The sequence below is a fragment of the Aaosphaeria arxii genome (genome assembly GCF_010015735.1).
Source record: "Aaosphaeria arxii CBS 175.79 unplaced genomic scaffold BU24scaffold_1, whole genome shotgun sequence".
Lineage (NCBI taxonomy): Eukaryota > Fungi > Ascomycota > Dothideomycetes > Pleosporales > Aaosphaeria > Aaosphaeria arxii.
The window spans coordinates 4,953,863-4,970,776 of NW_022983474.1; the positions used below are offsets into that span (position 1 = coordinate 4,953,863).

General features: G+C 51.8%; 7 protein-coding genes across 7 annotated transcripts; 3 read left to right on the forward strand and 4 right to left on the reverse strand.

Moving 5' to 3' along the window:
* Positions 1–728: 728 nt before the first annotated feature.
* BU24DRAFT_39004 (uncharacterized protein) lies at positions 729–3,556 on the forward strand. The gene is made up of 2 exons (XM_033525066.1): positions 729–2,121; positions 2,175–3,556. The coding sequence occupies exons 1-2, from the start codon at positions 874–876 to the stop codon at positions 3,354–3,356; spliced, it is 2,430 nt and encodes an 809-aa protein (XP_033390501.1). The 5' UTR covers positions 729–873; the 3' UTR covers positions 3,357–3,556.
* Positions 3,557–3,800: 244 nt separating this feature from the next.
* On the forward strand, positions 3,801–5,652 carry BU24DRAFT_339618 (FAD/NAD(P)-binding domain-containing protein; the record flags this gene model as incomplete). Its single annotated transcript, XM_033523192.1, has 3 exons — positions 3,801–3,882; positions 3,953–4,790; positions 4,845–5,652. 3 exons carry the CDS (start codon positions 3,801–3,803, stop codon positions 5,650–5,652), a joined length of 1,728 nt encoding a protein of 575 aa, XP_033390502.1.
* Positions 5,653–6,567: 915 nt separating this feature from the next.
* BU24DRAFT_471279 (uncharacterized protein) lies at positions 6,568–7,567 on the forward strand (the record flags this gene model as incomplete). The annotated part of the gene is made up of 1 exon (XM_033532681.1): positions 6,568–7,567. One exon carries the CDS (start codon positions 6,568–6,570, stop codon positions 7,483–7,485), a length of 918 nt encoding a protein of 305 aa, XP_033390503.1. The 3' UTR covers positions 7,486–7,567.
* A 195-nt stretch (positions 7,568–7,762) lies between these two features.
* Positions 7,763–8,831, reverse strand: BU24DRAFT_417816 (uncharacterized protein). The gene is made up of 2 exons (XM_033526816.1): positions 8,550–8,831; positions 7,763–8,496 (listed from the first exon to the last, which is right to left on the reverse strand). Exons 1-2 carry the CDS (start codon positions 8,634–8,636, stop codon positions 8,227–8,229), a joined length of 357 nt encoding a protein of 118 aa, XP_033390504.1. The 5' UTR covers positions 8,637–8,831; the 3' UTR covers positions 7,763–8,226.
* Position 8,832: 1 nt separating this feature from the next.
* BU24DRAFT_488439 (HET-domain-containing protein) lies at positions 8,833–12,163 on the reverse strand. The gene is made up of 6 exons (XM_033533548.1): positions 11,604–12,163; positions 11,265–11,542; positions 10,945–11,214; positions 9,993–10,891; positions 9,760–9,940; positions 8,833–9,708 (listed from the first exon to the last, which is right to left on the reverse strand). Exons 1-6 carry the CDS (start codon positions 12,093–12,095, stop codon positions 9,282–9,284), a joined length of 2,547 nt encoding a protein of 848 aa, XP_033390505.1. The 5' UTR covers positions 12,096–12,163; the 3' UTR covers positions 8,833–9,281.
* Positions 12,164–12,204: 41 nt separating this feature from the next.
* On the reverse strand, positions 12,205–13,797 carry BU24DRAFT_417818 (NAD(P)-binding protein). Its single transcript, XM_033526817.1, has 3 exons — positions 13,681–13,797; positions 13,494–13,627; positions 12,205–13,442 (listed from the first exon to the last, which is right to left on the reverse strand). The coding sequence occupies exons 1-3, from the start codon at positions 13,764–13,766 to the stop codon at positions 12,442–12,444; spliced, it is 1,221 nt and encodes a 406-aa protein (XP_033390506.1). The 5' UTR covers positions 13,767–13,797; the 3' UTR covers positions 12,205–12,441.
* Positions 13,798–14,200: 403 nt separating this feature from the next.
* On the reverse strand, positions 14,201–16,689 carry BU24DRAFT_471283 (uncharacterized protein; the record flags this gene model as incomplete). The annotated part of the gene is made up of 6 exons (XM_033532682.1): positions 14,201–14,845; positions 14,899–15,012; positions 15,196–15,286; positions 15,336–16,171; positions 16,230–16,273; positions 16,308–16,689. The coding sequence occupies 6 exons, from the start codon at positions 16,687–16,689 to the stop codon at positions 14,201–14,203; spliced, it is 2,112 nt and encodes a 703-aa protein (XP_033390507.1).
* Between the last annotated feature and the right edge of the window lie 225 nt (positions 16,690–16,914).

The following is a 16,914-nucleotide window of genomic DNA, read 5'->3' on the forward strand; positions in this document are numbered from 1 at the left end:
TTATGTATATACCCGCCATTATGACTTAGGGGATTTGGGCCACAATAATCCTGCCCAGTTTTTGAGGATGATCTCCTGGGTAGGTAGTGAGGATTGTCCCGGCATGGCGTGCGGGAGCGAATTGGAAAACCCTAGTAGCAATTGATGATATCTTGCTCACAAACTTGGTTATGTAGCAAATTCCCTCACACTAAGTCGTGATGTCCATTCACACAACCAGGAACAAGTAGTGGTAAAATGCCAAGCAACCTCACCATTGACAGTCCAGAGCAGCATCCATTACGCTTGCTAACGATCTGCCCATCGTTTTTGTGATCGCGCTATGACGACGGCCTGCCTTTGAGCCATTACTGGTTTAAGGCGCAGGAAATAAACATGCCGCGTGTGTGTGTGGATGACGAGTGTGGACAGCAGGCGTTCACGGTGGACTCCGCTCCTGCAGGGACGTCTTCTCTCCTGCACAATGCCATTTCGAAAACCCCACACTTCCCTGTTCGTAGCGGAGACTTATGCCAGATGGAAGCATGTCGTCGATGTCAGCAGGTCTGGCCAGCCTGTCGCTGGCTTATTCACATGTATCTAGCGGTGCCTACCGTCGGAACCAGCACATCTCACCACGCTCCGCACCAATGACGGAGCTCCATCCGAGCTGCGTACAATGACGATGCTCGTCGCAACTCTATTGATCGATCAACTCCACATTTACGACGTCCGCTGCACGGTCAAGGTCGGCGCCAATCGCAATGGCGTTGCTATGTTAAATCAGGGGCTGCCTGTATCTCGGAAGGGTACATCCCATCTCAAATCCTCTCTTCGTTTCGTCTTTCCTCTTTTCGCAACATCTGATTCTGGCGTAATTACGGCGTCGTCGCCATGGGGGAGCAACATGAAAGGACCGAACCAACTGCCCGTAAACGCGCTCTTGTGAGCTGCGACCGATGTAAAACCAGGCGAGCGCGATGCATCCGCCCGAGTCCTGACCAGCCTTGTTCGGATTGTATGAACAATGGCTTGCAATGCGAATCCAAACTCCCTCGCAAGCAGCGAGTGTATGGGAGCGTGGAAACACTTAGTCTGCGCTTTAGAGCGCTCGAGTCGTTAGTAAAAGGGTTGTTCCCTGATGAGAACACCCAAGATACAAATACGCTGTTCAAGATCGCGGCGTCGAGAAATCTTTCCATGCCCGCTGCGAACGACTACAGTCCCGCCGAGATCTTCAAGGGAACCAAAAGGCACATGCCTTCTCTCCAAACCTCCACCTCTGACTCGTCTAACTCCGATGCTGCGTACCAACCCACTGCATTCCCAAGTCGGATTCCCGCTTTGGACAATACATCTTCTGCGCAGCCAGTCGAGAGATTGATCCCCACCTCCAATGGCATCCCGCATTACTTTGGCCCCTCTAGTAGCTTCTCACTTGCAAACACCGTTCGAAACCTGGTGGCTCGGTGTAATTCTACTTCGGCGGGACGATCCTGTCTTCGACAGTCCAGATCGTCGCGACCTTCAGATACCCTAGATCCACAGGCCGCGGTGAGTGCGGTATCATCAGTATCTTCTAAGAGTCCCGGCCTCCCTCGTCCAGACCAGACCATTCTTCCAAAGTCCGAGAGCAACACTCCCGTCAGCGATTCTGGGCGCCACAAGCGACCTCGTAGAGACAATGACATCCTCACGGACGGAACGTCCAACGAGGCGGAAATCTACGAAACCATTGGCGCCTTCCTGCCCTCAAGATCTGTAGCAGACGCCCTCGTCGCCGCGTACTTCGAGCACATCCACATGATTTTCCCGCTGTTCTACCGGAGCATATTCCAGCACCGCTACGAAGAAACATGGACGCGGAAGGACTCCATTCTGCACGACGACGAGGAGACGGGATGGCTATGCTGTCTATCACTAGTGTTCGCCTTCGGGGCCCAGGCGTTGGAGAAGCACGATCCCGTGGAGGCTGCGGCGTTGCAGAAAAAGTACTTGCGGTTCGTGCGGTCGTACTTCCGGCGTCTGGTGTCTACGACGAGTTTGGTGGATGTGCAGGCTTTGTTGCTTCTGCAGCTTTACGATCATAACGTGGGGAAGAGGAATAGTAGTTGGTTGTTGATTGGGACGGCGGCTCGGATGGTGAGATGAATTTGAGATGTATTGATGTTGAAATCGAATTGACAGCTGTGTAGGCAATTTCCATGGGAATGCATCGGGAGGGCACGTATGCCGAGCTCGATCCAATCGAGAGAAACACTCGAAGGCTGGTGTGGTGGATGTTGTACATCTTCGAGAAGATCCTGTGCAATTATCTGGGCCGTCCCAGTGCGATTGATGACGCGGAGGTGTCAACCCGGATCCCTGATGAGTCGAATTTGGGCGATAAGCATCTGCCTCCAAACGTGATCGAGAAGAGCATTGAGGCTGCGAGGCTTTCTTACTCGATCAGACGGAGGGCTTACTTCGTGGATGGATCGCCAGAGGAACGCACGCCACCTATTCCCCTTGTCAGGAAACTGCTTCAGGAGCTAGAGGATTGGTACAAGACAATTCCGGATCATCTTCAGGTTGGTGCGAAGTCGATTCCCAGTCATCGACGTGGTGCGCTGCTTCTGCACACTTATTACTTCTACATTCGATCGCTTGTGACGAGGAATTTCTTGGTGCAGAAAGCTGAATACAACATCTCACTACTCGAGGGGAAATCCCCGCAAGTCACAGCCGACCACAAAGACATTCTCGCATTGGGCGAAGACTGCATCGACTCCGCAGCCCGCAGTCTCAAATCCCTAAACATGCTTGCCGACCTCAAGCTCCTCAACGGCGTATCCTGGCTCGACGTATTCTACGTCTTCCACGCCGTGCTAATCGTCTGCGCCGACTTCCTCGGCCGCCCAAAAGACCAAAAAGACACCCCGGAAGACATCGACCGCAAGACCTCCGTCCGCACCATCCTCGCCTCCACCCGCGTCATCAAACTCGCTCCAACCTACAACATCCTCAGCCAATTCGCCTTCCAATTCGCCTACATCACCGGCGCCACCGAAGCACCCTACACATCCTTCCAAGCCGCAGGCGAGCGCGAGATCCTTTCCCCCGTACCCCCCATGACACCCTTTGTCGGCCCGTTCACCGGCCACGGGCTCCTGAAGACGCTCGTCGAGACGTCCGAGGAGCCGAACGATTGGTACCAGAATGAGTCGGCGAACGTGCTGTGGGATTGGTTCAACCTCGCATCAACGGGCGAGGCGCTGGACGTCGATAGCTTCACCGAGGCATTTCCGCCGAATCCTCAGGATGGTGGTGGGTTCGGCGCGAGTACGATTGAGGACTGGGCTGCGAGACCTCCTCCTGGCGGGATGCGGACTGTTTGAAGCAATTGACGAAAGGAGAAGAAAGTCATACATATTTTTCTCTTCTCCATCACCATCAAATAAAGTCATAGTGCTGTATCATATCTCGAGTATCATGGCCATGGTGTTGCAATTCCCGATCCGGCATAGCCCGATCGCCGGAACCCACTCAGATCTGATCTGGTACGCTCCCGATCTGGATCTCCAATCGCGTGGCTGCACCAACCCTATTGGGGTCCGTCATGACGCACTACTACCCAGGCTTGTTGTCGTCCGATTTCCCTCATGACAACATGACATTAGGAATTCCTCACATACAAAGCCGTGGATGGTAATCGTGTTTGGGGGTCGTTTGGATCTACCAAAATTAAAACCGGCTTGCTACAATTTTGTCGTTCTGAGGATTGAATAGGGAATTCAATGACACGCTCGAGTGAGACGGAAGCTATATTACCAACAAGCAATATGTCGTCCCCTACGAACGGGAAGGGGAAAGACAAGGTGGAGAGGAAGAAGCGCGTGTTAATTGTTGGAGCTGGTGCTGCAGGTAAACACCCAAAACAAAATCTATTTTCCAATTGTTCTACTTTCTTCAGTCACTGACTGAATACATGAAGGAATGTCATGTGCCCACCACCTCGCACAGCACCCAGACAAATTCGACATCACCCTCGTCGACGCAGTCGACTACTGCGGCGGCCAAGCCTTCACCATCGACATCGACAAAGAGAAGCATGGCGCGAGCTGGCTGAACCAAGGCGTCCAGGGCGGGAGTTACATATTCCACCACACGATGACCATGTTCGCGCGACAAGGACACCACGCCGACCCAGTCGAACTCCAAGTCTCCTTCGGCAAAGACGAAACCTTCTGGACCAACGTCTTCCCGACCGAGCTGCTCGCAAAGCACCAGAAAGAAATCAAGCGCTTCGCGTGGATGCTTCGCATCGTGAGGCGTCTTGAGCTTGTCTTTGCGTTACTGCCGATAAAGTACCTCCTGAAGCTGTTCTTCTTCTCGTCCGAGTTTACGAACACTATTGTCCTCCCTATGGTCGCTCTATTCCTCGGCACGGGGAATGCAACTCCGGAGGTCCCGAGTATCATCGTGGAGCGCCTCTGCACGAGTCCGACATACGGAATGTGGTACCCGCCCGACGAGCTGAGCGTCGCGAGCAACCTACCGCCCATGGTCGTGTTTCCGAGGTTTGGGTCGTTCTACGAGGCGTGGAGACGGGATTTGGTGGGTAGGGGGGTTAAGGTGAGGTTGTCGACTGAGGTCACGGGGGTGGTGAAGAGGGATAAAACGGGTGTGACGGTGAGGACGGTGAAGAGGACGCCCGCGAAGGACGGGCATAACCCGAATAGTGCGTGGGTGCCTCACGATGCGGAGAGTAATGCGGATGCGGGCGCGAAGGAGGTCGAGGAGGAGTATGATGAGTTGGTGCTTTGTGTGCTGTGAGTGTTCTACTTTGATTCCTTTACAGCACAGTTACTGACTCGATAAACCAGTGCTGACACCGCCAAACGTATCCTCTCCCGCACCTCCTCATTCCGCGAGCGCAAAGTCCTCGGCGCCGCCAAATTCTCCGACGACATAACCGTCACCCATACCGACGCCGCCTACATGAAAAAGCACTACACCAACACCTTCACCTCCTCCGTCCCGACCCTCTCCGGCGTCTCCCAATCCACGCGCAACGCCTTCGGCTCCACCTCCTTCAAACCCATGTACCTCATAAAGACCTACCCCTCCTCCCGCTCCAAACTCGAAATGTGCTTCGACTGCACAAACTACCAGTCCCAGTTCCCCCCCTCCGTCCCCTTCGAAAACCACGTCTTCCAGACAATCTTCCTCAACAAGTCCCGCGACTCCCACCTCTGGACCATCGACGACATCGCGCCCGACAAGGTCATCCGCAGGGACTGGTGGCACCAGCTCTGCCACTCCTGGACCCACTACCTCTTCGTCGTGCCCTTCGTCTTCCTGCTCCAGGGGCGCAGGCGTACGCGCTTCGCGGGCGCGTGGACCCTCGTGAATGCGCATGAGGTCGCGGTGATTAGCGGGATTGCGGCGGCGGTGGATCTGGGGGCGAGGTATCCGGAGGATTTGGAGAGGGATGGGTTTGCGTTGTTGTGCTTTCGGTTGTATTATCTGCTAGCGTATGGGAAGTGGTATAAGAGGAGATTGGGAAAGGGGGAGAGGGAGGGGGAGGGGAAGGATTGGGGCAGTGGGGTTTATGGGAGTGTGTATGGGGGGCCGGGGGTTAGTGGGAGGGAGAGGTTGACTTGGAGGGAGGAGAATGGGGTGGAGGATTGAATGACTGGTGTTGGACGGTCGGTGGGGGAGTAATTTGCATTCTGATACGACTTGTTTTCGTAACTGAAGTGTCTATCTAATAATAAACAAACATCTAGATACACATGAATTGTTCGATTCCCCACCAAAGCAGACCAAAACATTAGTTCAAAGTCTCTACACATCATACTCAACTTACTATCTCTAAAAAATGCCAATGGCATCATCCGCTAAAAGTTCGCTGTCTTTGATGTTCACCGCGACCTTCACTTCTCTCACCACAACCTCTCACTCACACCCGACTCCACCCATCACTGACATATTTCAACACCTCAACATCATTCAGCATACTCTTAACAAATACCATCCAAGAGGAATTTAATCATTAATTTCAATTATTGTACCCGAATATCCTCCAGCCATGCAGTGCGCACATAATAAACAGTTTTATTCACGCGGCCCCGCTAAAGATTGCTTGCTATAAAATAACAACAGCAAACTTGCGCAAGAGACCAACCATGTTCTTGGGATCGTGGTCTCGTCGCAGGTGAAACAGGACATTCATTCATCTTATTGTCTTTCCCATCTCAGTGAACGTGAGCGATGAATAGTAACTCTCGCTCTCCCAACCTCCTCTCAAACATTTCCCTCATCCTTTTCCCTTCCCTCTCAATCCTCTTCTCTCTCGCTCTCAAAATTGACAGAACTTCGCACAAACTTCTTGACCTCGTTACCACCGCTGCCGCCGAAGAGTCTGTTTGCTAGTCAATCAATCAGTCAATCCACAGATTTCGTCTTATCGATCTTCTCATCAACAATCGTGTCTACGATTCTGAAGCAGCTGGCTGAATCCGACGTCCCAATTCAATCAATTCAATCCACCCACCGCTCGAAAACTCCACAAACCAGAGAAACGCAGAGAAGAAATCAGCGAAAATGAAGCTCTCAATCCGCCTAGCGCCTTCGACCACCACCACCACCACCACCATCGCCGCCACCACCAAGCCGACCAACATATCCGCCCTCATCCCCCCTCACCTAACCCAACCCCTCGTCGACGCCTCCCCCTTCCTCAAGCGCCTCCAACAGGACCTCCTCATCCTAACCTCCTTTCCCGACAACGCCTCCCTCCACTGGCGCCCAACCTGGTTCCCTCCCTCCCCAACCCCAACCAGCACCCCATGGACCCTCCACAACCCTCCCAACGTCACGACCCTCCGCCTCCCCAACACTCCGCACGTCCCACACGCCCACACGCGCGCCATGCGGTCCCCATCCTCCTCCTCCTCCTCCCCGCCCCCGCAACAGTACATCAAAACCTGGCGCCACTGGACCCGCTACTGCGCACTCTACGCCATCCCGACGGACTTCCTGTCTCCCGCTATGATCGCCCTCATCCAGCTCGCGCAGCAGCAGGGCGCCACCGAGCCGCCGACGTGGCCGCTGTACCCGGAGCCGCTGCCGGAGACGCCGTACGTGCTCCCGAGTGCGAGTGGGAAGTCGCTTGCGCGGAAGTTCGAGAGGGTGGATGAGGGGTGGTGCGTCGTTGTGAGGCCGAGTGGGGCGTTGGAGGTTGTGGAGAGGGAGGGGTCGATAGAGGGGGTGAGGGGGGTGCGGTGGAGTCATGTGCCGTGGTCGAGGGAGCAGGAGGAGAGTTGTAGGGGGTTCAGGTTGAGGTTAAGGTTTTGGAATTGTTGGGTTCTTGGTGACGACGGGGTAGGGGGAAAGGGGAGGAAGAGGGAGAGGGAGGAGGAGGGGGATGGGGAGGAAAGGAGGGTGAAGATGAGGGTGGTTTCGCCGGGTCGTGGTGAGGGGAAGATGAGTCCTTTGGTCGATGAGGGATATGATTCTTGAAGATTGGTTGGGGTGAGTTGGGTCCAGTCGAGTTGAGTTGCTTGCGCCTGGTCTTTTTGCAGACGGCTGGTTTCGCAAGATGTGTTGGGCCCTTTGGGAGATACGGAGATGCGAGATGAGAACAATGATGGAGGCTACTGGGGGTGCTATGGCATTCATTCTTCGAGACACGGTTCCTTTCGATGGGACAGAGGCGGGATGTTTATGTCGTCGTCAGTGGATCAGCTGGACGACGCTCATTGAGATCAGAAATCAGTATAGTTACAGATAACATCGTTACAAATTAAGCGTTGGTCATGAACGCATTCAACCATAAAGTATACATTATAGTTAATAAATAGTTCTGAATGGCTCTGTCTGTGGTCATCCATTGCTTAGAATGGTATTCCTCCATTTCAGGACGTCAATAATTACCTATGTATTTTTGAGACTTCAAGAATACATCTACAATATGCACCCAAGTGGGCCAGATGTAAACCAAGTCTACCGTCCCCCCCCGATCATATAATATGATCAGTCTCTATTTACCCTTCTCGTGAAATCACGCCCCCCCAAAAGCAATCTTATTCCCCGCCCTCACCAGCACCCCAAACGACAGCGCCACACACAGCGTCCACACCCCCGACCTATAATACGAATACCTCTGCTTCGTCGTATTGATATACAACACCACATACAGCACCCTCAATAGCAAATGCGCCCCCGCTGCATAATTCAGTGTACCTGTACATCCCCCCCAAGTCAACCCAAAACGCCTCCCAAAGAAAACCAAAACAACAGGAATCGGATGGAAGGGGACTTACTAGGAGACAACTGCGCGATATGTCCAACGACGACAGACCCAATGAAAAGCGGCGCGTTTTCCATGAGATTGTTGTGCGCGGCTTTGGCCCTCTCGAACCGGCCGTACACCTCGGCTGGGACGGTCTTCTTGTAGGATTCAATTGTTTCGGAGCCTCGTGGGTTCGCGTTGTTCCAGTTTGAATTGTTGGCGCTTTTGATGATGAATGCCTGGAAATGCAGGTTAGTGGGTCGGGGGTGGAAAGGATTGGGGGTGTTCTGACGGAGTAGGCTTGGGGCCAGAGGGCGAGGGTCCAGTAGATGGGGATGCTGAAGAGTGAGAGATTGGTGGTGGTGAGGTGGGAGGACATGGTGTTGATGGTGGTGTTTTGAGGGTTGGGGGATGCGGTGTTTGGTTGTTGGAGATGCTTGGAGATTGGAAGAGAATTGGGGAATAGTGGGATGAAGGTGTGGTGCGATAGCTGATGGGAGGGAAGTAGTACAATCAATGGAAATTAACGTTTCACAATCAATATATGTCGAGTATGAAGATGCTGCAAAAGAACCCAGCCAATTCCATTGAATCAACGGACATTTAAATCCTTTATACAACTCTGCTGCACATGAAAGCGAGGCCCAATCTGTCATAGCCGCTTAACAGGATGCAATGCAGCTGACCCGCATAATCTCTCCTCCACGGCTGCCTAAGGTTGTCCCCAAAAGGATCGACCTACGAGGTGCTAACCCACAATCGTCAGACGTTGCGAGAGTAAGCTCGCCTACCCAACATGCATGCCGCGGTTGAGGCACCGCAGACTTCGTACATCCTTCTCCACTTCCATTGCTTCGATCTTGGAGGCTAAAACGGGCGGGCGGACGTGCCACGGACAAATGATGGCGCGCGTGCAATGGAAATGCGTAGAATGTGAGTTTTTTTTTATCTTAGATGGTCTAGAAGAATGGGGAGGTGTAGTACAACATTAGTATGACTAGTTATGAGATGTTGTAAGCTGTCATTATCCAAGGAGAACATGCTTCACAGCAGGCAGCGGTTCCACACGAGTTTCGAAAGCTGATTTCAGTATCTGGCCTACACCACGTCGCTCTGCGATGCCGTCTTTCCAGACGACATACAGTACCCAGAAAAGCGTCCACGGGCGCTGGGTATCGTGTTCTGGAAGGTACAGCAGCGCGGAACCGAGGGTTGGGGTGTTGCATCGTGAGATGACGAGGCATTCGATCTTTGATCCTGGGGGAGGGAGTAATGCGATGTTGTCGGGGTGTAGAGATCCAACGATACTTTCGCTTGATAATAGTGCGATTCCGGGGGTTTGCTCAAGACTGTTTTGGGGATAATGACTGGATGAAGTTGTGTTGTTGTTACCTAGGATCAGGTTGATCGAGACAGTGTAGAATGCTAGGATGGTGTACGGCGGGAAATTTCTGGAGCAATAAGTCAATTTCCTGACTGGACATCAGTATAGGTCGACTTACGGTACAGGACGCGCATCGTCTGGATATTCCTCATTCCACCGCGTTGCGTATGCCGTCCTCTTGTCCACTTTACCAGGTTGGAGTCCTGCTACCGTCGGTTCTTGGGATAACGCAGAATCTCGAAATCTATAAGGTCCTGATTTGACGAAGCTCCTAATTGACTGGGCGTGTTTCTCTGAGCCTGTAGGTATCAGATCAGAATCTTGGAACAATGTCCGTGGAACAAAGCTTACGGAAACGTCGACTGGCCATCCAGTTTCTGATGATTTTGATATCCTGTCTGTCCCTGATCTTTGGTATCATGCGCTCGAACTCGGCCTCTCCGTTCGCGGTCATGAGTGTGGTGCCATAGAACGAAAGCTCAGTAGCTTCTCCTAGCTCCTTGCTGTTGGATTTGTCGAGTATGCTGTCCCATTGGTGTTCATAATGGCGGATCGTCTCTCCCGCGTGCCACGGTGTTATTCTAAGAGTGTCGTACTGAAATTCTTCTCCAATGAAGGTTTGCGGGTACTCTTTGAGGAAATCTGAGAGTTTTGAAGGCAGCTCTGGCAGTGTGGGTGTTGGGGTTTTGTACTCTTTCGTAGGCTTCAGTGCCTTGAACTGCACTGTGCGGTTATGTTTCATGTATCTCACGACGTTCTTAGTATCGTAAATCCTCTTCTCACCCCCATCCTCAAACCATATGAAATTCTCCCTCGGCCACGAAATCCCACCTTCCCACCCCGCCCACGAATAGCTCGCAAACAGCGACCGTCTCCTCGATCCCGCCTTCGTAGACACAAACAATAAAAAGTGATCCAGGAACCTCGCCGGCAGCCCCTCCAGCACGTCCGTCCTCATGCCGCCAGCCAGCGGACGAATGACGCCCGCGAGAGCGCTCACCGCATCGCCGTCATTGCGGAGCGTGCGGCGCGTGTAGTCTTCGCAGAGTTTCTGGTAGGCCCAGAAGGAGGGCATTACGCCGGAGTGGGGTTCTGGGATGCGGGTGATGTTGCTATCGTCGTCGTCGAGCCAGTGGAGCCATTTGTCGGACCAGGAGGACTCGGACCAGTTTGCAGAGTGGCAGCGAAAGTGGACCTCGTTGTTGATGAAGATGAGGGTGCGTTTGGCGAGGACGAGTTCTTGGAATGTCCTGGATTTTGTTAGGTTTTGTTAAGAGGATGGCTTTGGGGGTTTGCGACTTACCAGCCACGCTTGTTGTAGAATGAGTTGCTCAGGTGCAAGTCGATACTGCTTAGAACTGCCATCTGTATGTTTTCAGATAGACGTTCGACCGTGTTGACCCTTTGCTCATCTCTCATTGTTTTCCCTACGCCTGGCAAACCCGCGTTGGCGTCGAACCCAGTACCTGCCACGATCGTGAAGTAAGAACTCTGATATATAGAATTCATCATTGTCACACCGATCGTGACATCCTGCTCATCGTCCTGTATCAAACACAACGCATCCACCCACCTGTAATCAATCAGCCATTCACTCACCAACACCTCATAACCCCAACCTACAAATATCTTTCCCCAATCCCCCTCACCAGCTCCATAGCATCCCTAATCGTAACCGGCAACTCCCCACCCAGCGCATCAATGCCCCCCTCAGACGTAAGCGCATCATAATTCCCCCTCCTCAACTTCAACATCTCAACACTCCCCCAGACATAACTCAGCGCCACATATCTCTCATGCAGCATCGCCTCGCACACACACCCCCTCTCCAAGTCAATGAGCCTGAAATTCGACGTCAAGCGCTCGTTGAACGAAGCTCTCATGCCCTTCCTACTCCTCGCCTAGCCCCGAATCAATTTAACACGCACGGCATATCGTCTTTGAAGGCTGGCAAGTACTCACCCACCCCTCCTCGACCCCCTCGACCCCCTCAACCCCATCACGACACCCAGCATGCCCCTCATCGCACGCCCGAAGCCACCCCCTAACCACCTCCCCCCGGATGCCCGTCCCGCGCACAAACCTCGCGGTGTCGGGTTCGCTGAGTCTTGCTTCGTCTTCAGTGATGAATGCGAGGCGGATGCCAAAACGGGAGGGGTACGATAGACGTAGTGACTGCTCGCCTGGGAATAGGATCACGTGGATGGGTTGGGAGGGAGGGATGGCCGCGATGCCTTTTGCGAGGGCGTGGGCGCGGACGGCGGCGGTGACGAGGCGGCAGAAGGGGCAGTGGGTGCGTTGCGTTATGGAGGTCCAGTGGCCGAGGGGGCGGCCGATGTCGAGGTCGGATTGGGTGAGGCTGAGTTGGGTGACGAGGTTGGAGTGGGAGGGGAGGCGGGATTCGGGGAGTTGGAGGGTTGAGAGGGCGTGGCATAGATCTGTGCATGGAGGCATGTTGAGTCTCTGGGGGGGTGGATTGATTGGAGCGGAGGTGTTGTGGTTGGAGGTGCTGTGGACGATGGGAGTTGATGGGATGTGGGGTGGGATCTGACGATCGCTGCGGATCGCATAAGGTATCGTAATCCCTGTTCATGCTGCATTCTATGGTATATCATCTTTATGTAGAGTAAACTAACTATATCGGTATCTTACATGTAGATGAAGTAAAGAATACAAATACAGGTGAATATCCCAGAACGCCCGCTTGCTCGCCATTTGTGGTTTTAAACCACACTACGGAATCTGTGAGGGTATATACGCGAAGTTCAACAGCATCATACTAGGTTCTCGGCCATGCAGCTCATGACTGGATACCTGTGTTTGAGGGCCTGATCGGTAGACCTAGCTTCTCATATGTTCGATCGATGGTCTCAATCTGCTTGATCGAGTCCTCGCCTGAGATCCAGACCCCATTGCCCTTCCTTCCTCGTACTCGGTTGACGAATTGTTCCAGCTGGTGTCTGTACGTAGTCCAGTAAACCTCGCCGGGCTGTTTCTCTTCAGATGTCGGAGCCCAATTGTACATCGTCTTGCTTTCTTTCGTTGAGCTACTGCGGACGACCTTCGTTGCATCTTGAGCATCGACAAAGGAAGTGGTCGTCGTGATATGTATGCGATGGTAGATTGTAGGTATCATGTAATTGACCATCTTGATCTCAGTCGCGACAATCTTTCTCAAGCCGTCGGTGACACCTTCATCTTTTTCCTTTAGCTTCACGACCAGCGATGGCGCGAGCGAAGTGATATTCTCCCAAGTCCAAGGAGCTCGAAGATCGGTTACGATGTCTGCGGTTCCACCATTCGGGAACTCGTACTTCGCTGAAAGTGCCCTTTCGATACGTTCATCTTGGCCGTCGCGCAGCGGCTCATGGGAACCGGAAACAACATTACTCGGTTCGTCGCGGTAGATGCCGCGTATAACACTCACAGCATACGAGCCGTAATCCATGAGCGCTCCGCCGGCAAGTGACCATTGGAATCGGATGTCTTTCTCCGGAATGATGCCAGCGACCATTTTGTTGGTCACTTGCACGTGGCTGACTTCGGTTGGGGAGAATAGGGTCAGGAAGTACTGCCACGCGGGATGGAAACGGTAATGAATGGCGTCGAGCAGCACCGGCGGGTTTGGTTCCTTGAATAGCGGATGGCGGAACAGAGAGTGTGCCTCTGCTGTGTTGGACACGGACGGCTTCTCCAGGAGGACGTGTTTCCCAGCTGTAAGCGCTTTGAGAGCCCACTCGTAGTGCAGGCCGTTGGGAAGTGGAATGTACACACAGTCGATACTCGGATCTTCGATCAAGTCTGTTCTTCGTCAGATCAAGCGCTGGACATTCGAAGTGCAGACGAGTCTACCATCATAGCTCTTGTGAACGGTGGGAATTCGATGCTTTTTGGCGTACGCCTCCGCGCGGCTTGGGTCCCGAGCCGCGACGGCAGCTACGATGACTTCAGGATGAGAGTGCGCAGGTATTATCAAGGCAAAAGGGCTATATTGCCATTAGAAACAGCGATGCAACGAAACATCAAGGCTGGTGCTCACGCAATCGACGCAGCTCCTAGGATCCCAAAGCGGAGCGCATCGCTTTCCTTTGGTGGACTATCCGGCGTGATTAAACGCCGCCACATTGTTTATTTATCGGACGAGCTGAAGCTGTCAAGAGGTTGTATGGAAGGGGCGAGGATATGTTCGTAGAGAGTGCTTAATGCAAACCATACTAGTACTAATCAAGTTAGTAATGGTATACAATAACAATCAGCTATGTCAAATCACTGGCAACGATGTCTTCTTCATCATATCTTAACTCACAGGACGTCTACGTCTAAGACATCTCTACAAATTATGAACAAGCTTGTTATTCCAGATACGGACAAGAAATAAGACGTTTTGCTTAATTCTCCAATATCAATGCAGAAAACAACTACCTTGAGCAAATAATAGATCTAAGATAAGTATATTGAAACTCCGATACCAAGTTGAGAAAATAACCAATCTGACAGCTAGTGACTGTTTGTACATCACTGCTTGTTTGTTGCAATATTATCCTTCCGTGTTCTGAGAACTACTTAGGTTCAACAAGGTCATTGTCCTCTTCGTCTCTCCGCCTTGATCGACTGAAAACTTGGATCCAAGATCTCTTCTTGATTTGTGATGTGTCGTGGTTTTCGCGGCGCCATCTTCCGAATCGTTCTCGAATAGGTGGACCGTACGCCACGAGAAGAGATATGCCTCCAATGAGAGCAGCCAGTGGCAGCGCAGCTTGCCAATATTTGGCCTGCGTACCCCCCATTTCCCTTATGTCGGAGGTGTTCATACCAAAAAGTGAAGCCACGAAAGACAGTATTTGAAAAACGATTGTGACCAGTGTAAATGCGAGGATTGCCTTCGAGTGTCTCTGGCCGGCAATTTCAAGATCGGATTTCAGGTCCTGCACTGCCTTCGCTGTTTGAGACCGATGAGATGCGAAACGCGCGTTAAATTCACAAGCCATTCGCCCTACTCTCTTCAGGATTCTGCTTTCGATCTTATGCGCATCAATGCGCACAAATTCCGTGATTCGGTAGCTGTCGGGTTCGATAATCTTTCCTAGGCGGCGAATCACCTCGAATTGCTGCTTGTAAACTGTTTCAACTATTTCCATCTCTTCTTCTAAGAGATGCATTTCTTGGAGGAGTTTCCTCGAAGGACGCCGGCCCGCATCGTATCGCTGTGAAATTCGATTAGTTGTACTGGTAGCTAAACAGTATCAGAGATTCTTACGAGCTTCGATAGATGTTCTTGGTAAAGTTCGAGGACCGTAAAATTTGTCAAGGGCCGCCCAACAAAGTCTCGAAACATGAACAGTATAAGTGTCTCTAGAGGAGCATGAATGCACTACACAAGCGATGTAAGATCGCTCGACCCAGTGCATGCCATCAGTAAGAGATTACTCTGGGCATCTGAAAGGGAATTTGTTGCCAGTTCTGGGTCATTGTTCAGTTTCATTGTTGGTCGTCTAAAAGTCGTCAAGCAGAGTCGACCGACAGACGACTCCCTTAAGGATGCTTCAGTATTTACCACATAGCCTTGGCGTAGAAGATGCTTTTTAGTATCTTCTACGTATTCCTCTAGGTATGAGAGGCCTATAAGTTCCGCGTTGGTAGATAAACTATGTTGTGTTACTTAAGCCTGTCTTCCGGTTCGACACCACAACTTACCTTCTGCAACATGCCAAACGGGCACTTAAGTATGTGTCAGGCATCTCGTCCACATCCTTCGATGAACATCGAGGTGTCGAGCGGTCAGGGACAGCTACCTTGCGATTGATTCTCACATGTATGAACATAGATTGGTTCTCCCTGAGAATGGTTGCCCATTGAAGAAATCCGATCTCTTCTTTGCTATTTCCATGATGAAGAGTATAATTGTTGATCTCCTGGTTGTCATCGGGAAGGCACTTGCGACATATGGTTCGCTCTAGCCGGTGAAAGTCTTCGCACTGATCAATTGGAAAATAAGTGACTCTTCGGAAAACATCAGTTACCTCTACTAAAGGCTGACCACTGAAATCTTTATTCCCGTCGATGACTTCAACATATTTACCGAACGTTTTTGTGATTGTTTCAGGACCACAAGAAATTATGGTAGTGGATTGTAGGACCAAAACCCAGAGCTGGGATACGCGCAAATACTGGTTTGCATCGACGCCTCGGAATTTGCGAAAGACCTGGTGATCTTCCCGATCCAAGGTATTCTCTTGGGGATAAGAGTACCGGAATAAGCCACGAGGCACATGAAGCAGGCTGTCTTTCGAGGTAGTCGGAGGTTTCAAATTTCCTGTATCAAAGTAGGGCCACGCAATGAACGATGCGTGCAAGTCCGGCTTATCCGGGAGTTTTCGATCCTTTCCATCACATCGAAGGACTGTTCCAGGTTTTATGAAGCTACCATAAGGAGAGCGTTCTTTGCACACGGTCCGGATTTTCTTCAGCAGATAGGTAACGACCCGAAAATGCTCCGGATGATGCTCCAATGTAGCATTGATGGCAAGACGCTGTGCAGAACTGTTAGCTTAGTCCATTCAATGCTGGATTACATTCTGGTCAAGTTACCTCAAAATCATCGAAAGATATACCGCTTGTCTCATAGTGCCTACCTATGTCAGTGGGTTTCAAGAGTGTCTTGTATACGATGGTCGTACAGCCAACGCGCAGCAGATTTCCCGTCTTCTTCGGTTGGTCGCTTGGGTTTTGCTTTGGTCAGAACACGACAGACTGCTTTACCATGGGCTTTACCATGGGCCTCGCCACCGCCCAGGTATAGAGCAGCTGAAGCAATATCTAATCTCTGCTCGCGATATTCGGGTTCTTTGTCGAAATTGGGTGTCGTGAAGCGTCCGGTACACAGTCGCTTTAATGCTTCGCTGTTGAGGTCGATGCCCGTAATGAGCTCTTTGTCCTGGTCATTGTCCCGGTCATCGTCCTGATTGTCGTCTGTGTCGTCGTCTCGCCCTCCTACTGACAACTTTTCAAGAATTGAATAGGGAGTAGACATCCCACTTCTTGTTGCCATAGGAAATAAGACGATCGTTGAGATCTCTATCTGGAGGCTGATGCGGGGTTATTGTACACGCGCTCTTGCCCCTATGACTAGATATAAGAAGGCAACCAATGTCGGTGGCGTGCAACCACTGGTACTACTCCTTCGTTCCATACTGTTACGCGGCTAGCACCAATGTACATTTTGTATCCATGACAACACATATGTATCACTTCTCACTGTTCATCTCTGTGGCGG

Bases quoted from the DNA above. Each gene is read 5' to 3' on its own strand.
- BU24DRAFT_417816 (XM_033526816.1), bottom strand. From the start codon at position 8,636: ATGTCCTCCCACCTCACCACCACCAATCTCTCACTCTTCAGCATCCCC. The intron at 8,497-8,549 runs GTCAGAACACCC...CTGCATTTCCAG, and splicing joins TCTGGCCCCAAGCCTACTCC to GCATTCATCATCAAAAGCGC.
- BU24DRAFT_417818 (XM_033526817.1), bottom strand. From the start codon at position 13,766: ATGTGGCGGCGTTTAATCACGCCGGATAGTCCACCAAAGGAAAGCGAT. The intron at 13,628-13,680 runs GTGAGCACCAGC...ATGGCAATATAG, and splicing joins CTAGGAGCTGCGTCGATTGC to CCCTTTTGCCTTGATAATAC. The intron at 13,443-13,493 runs GTAGACTCGTCT...GACGAAGAACAG, and splicing joins CGTTCACAAGAGCTATGATG to ACTTGATCGAAGATCCGAGT.
- BU24DRAFT_39004 (XM_033525066.1), top strand. From the start codon at position 874: ATGGGGGAGCAACATGAAAGGACCGAACCAACTGCCCGTAAACGCGCT. The intron at 2,122-2,174 runs GTGAGATGAATT...ACAGCTGTGTAG, and splicing joins TTGGGACGGCGGCTCGGATG to GCAATTTCCATGGGAATGCA.
- BU24DRAFT_488439 (XM_033533548.1), bottom strand. From the start codon at position 12,095: ATGCCTCCATGCACAGATCTATGCCACGCCCTCTCAACCCTCCAACTC. The intron at 11,543-11,603 runs GTGAGTACTTGC...ATTCGGGGCTAG, and splicing joins AGGGGGTCGAGGAGGGGTGG to GCGAGGAGTAGGAAGGGCAT. The intron at 9,709-9,759 runs GTAAGTCGACCT...TTATTGCTCCAG, and splicing joins GACGATGCGCGTCCTGTACC to AAATTTCCCGCCGTACACCA.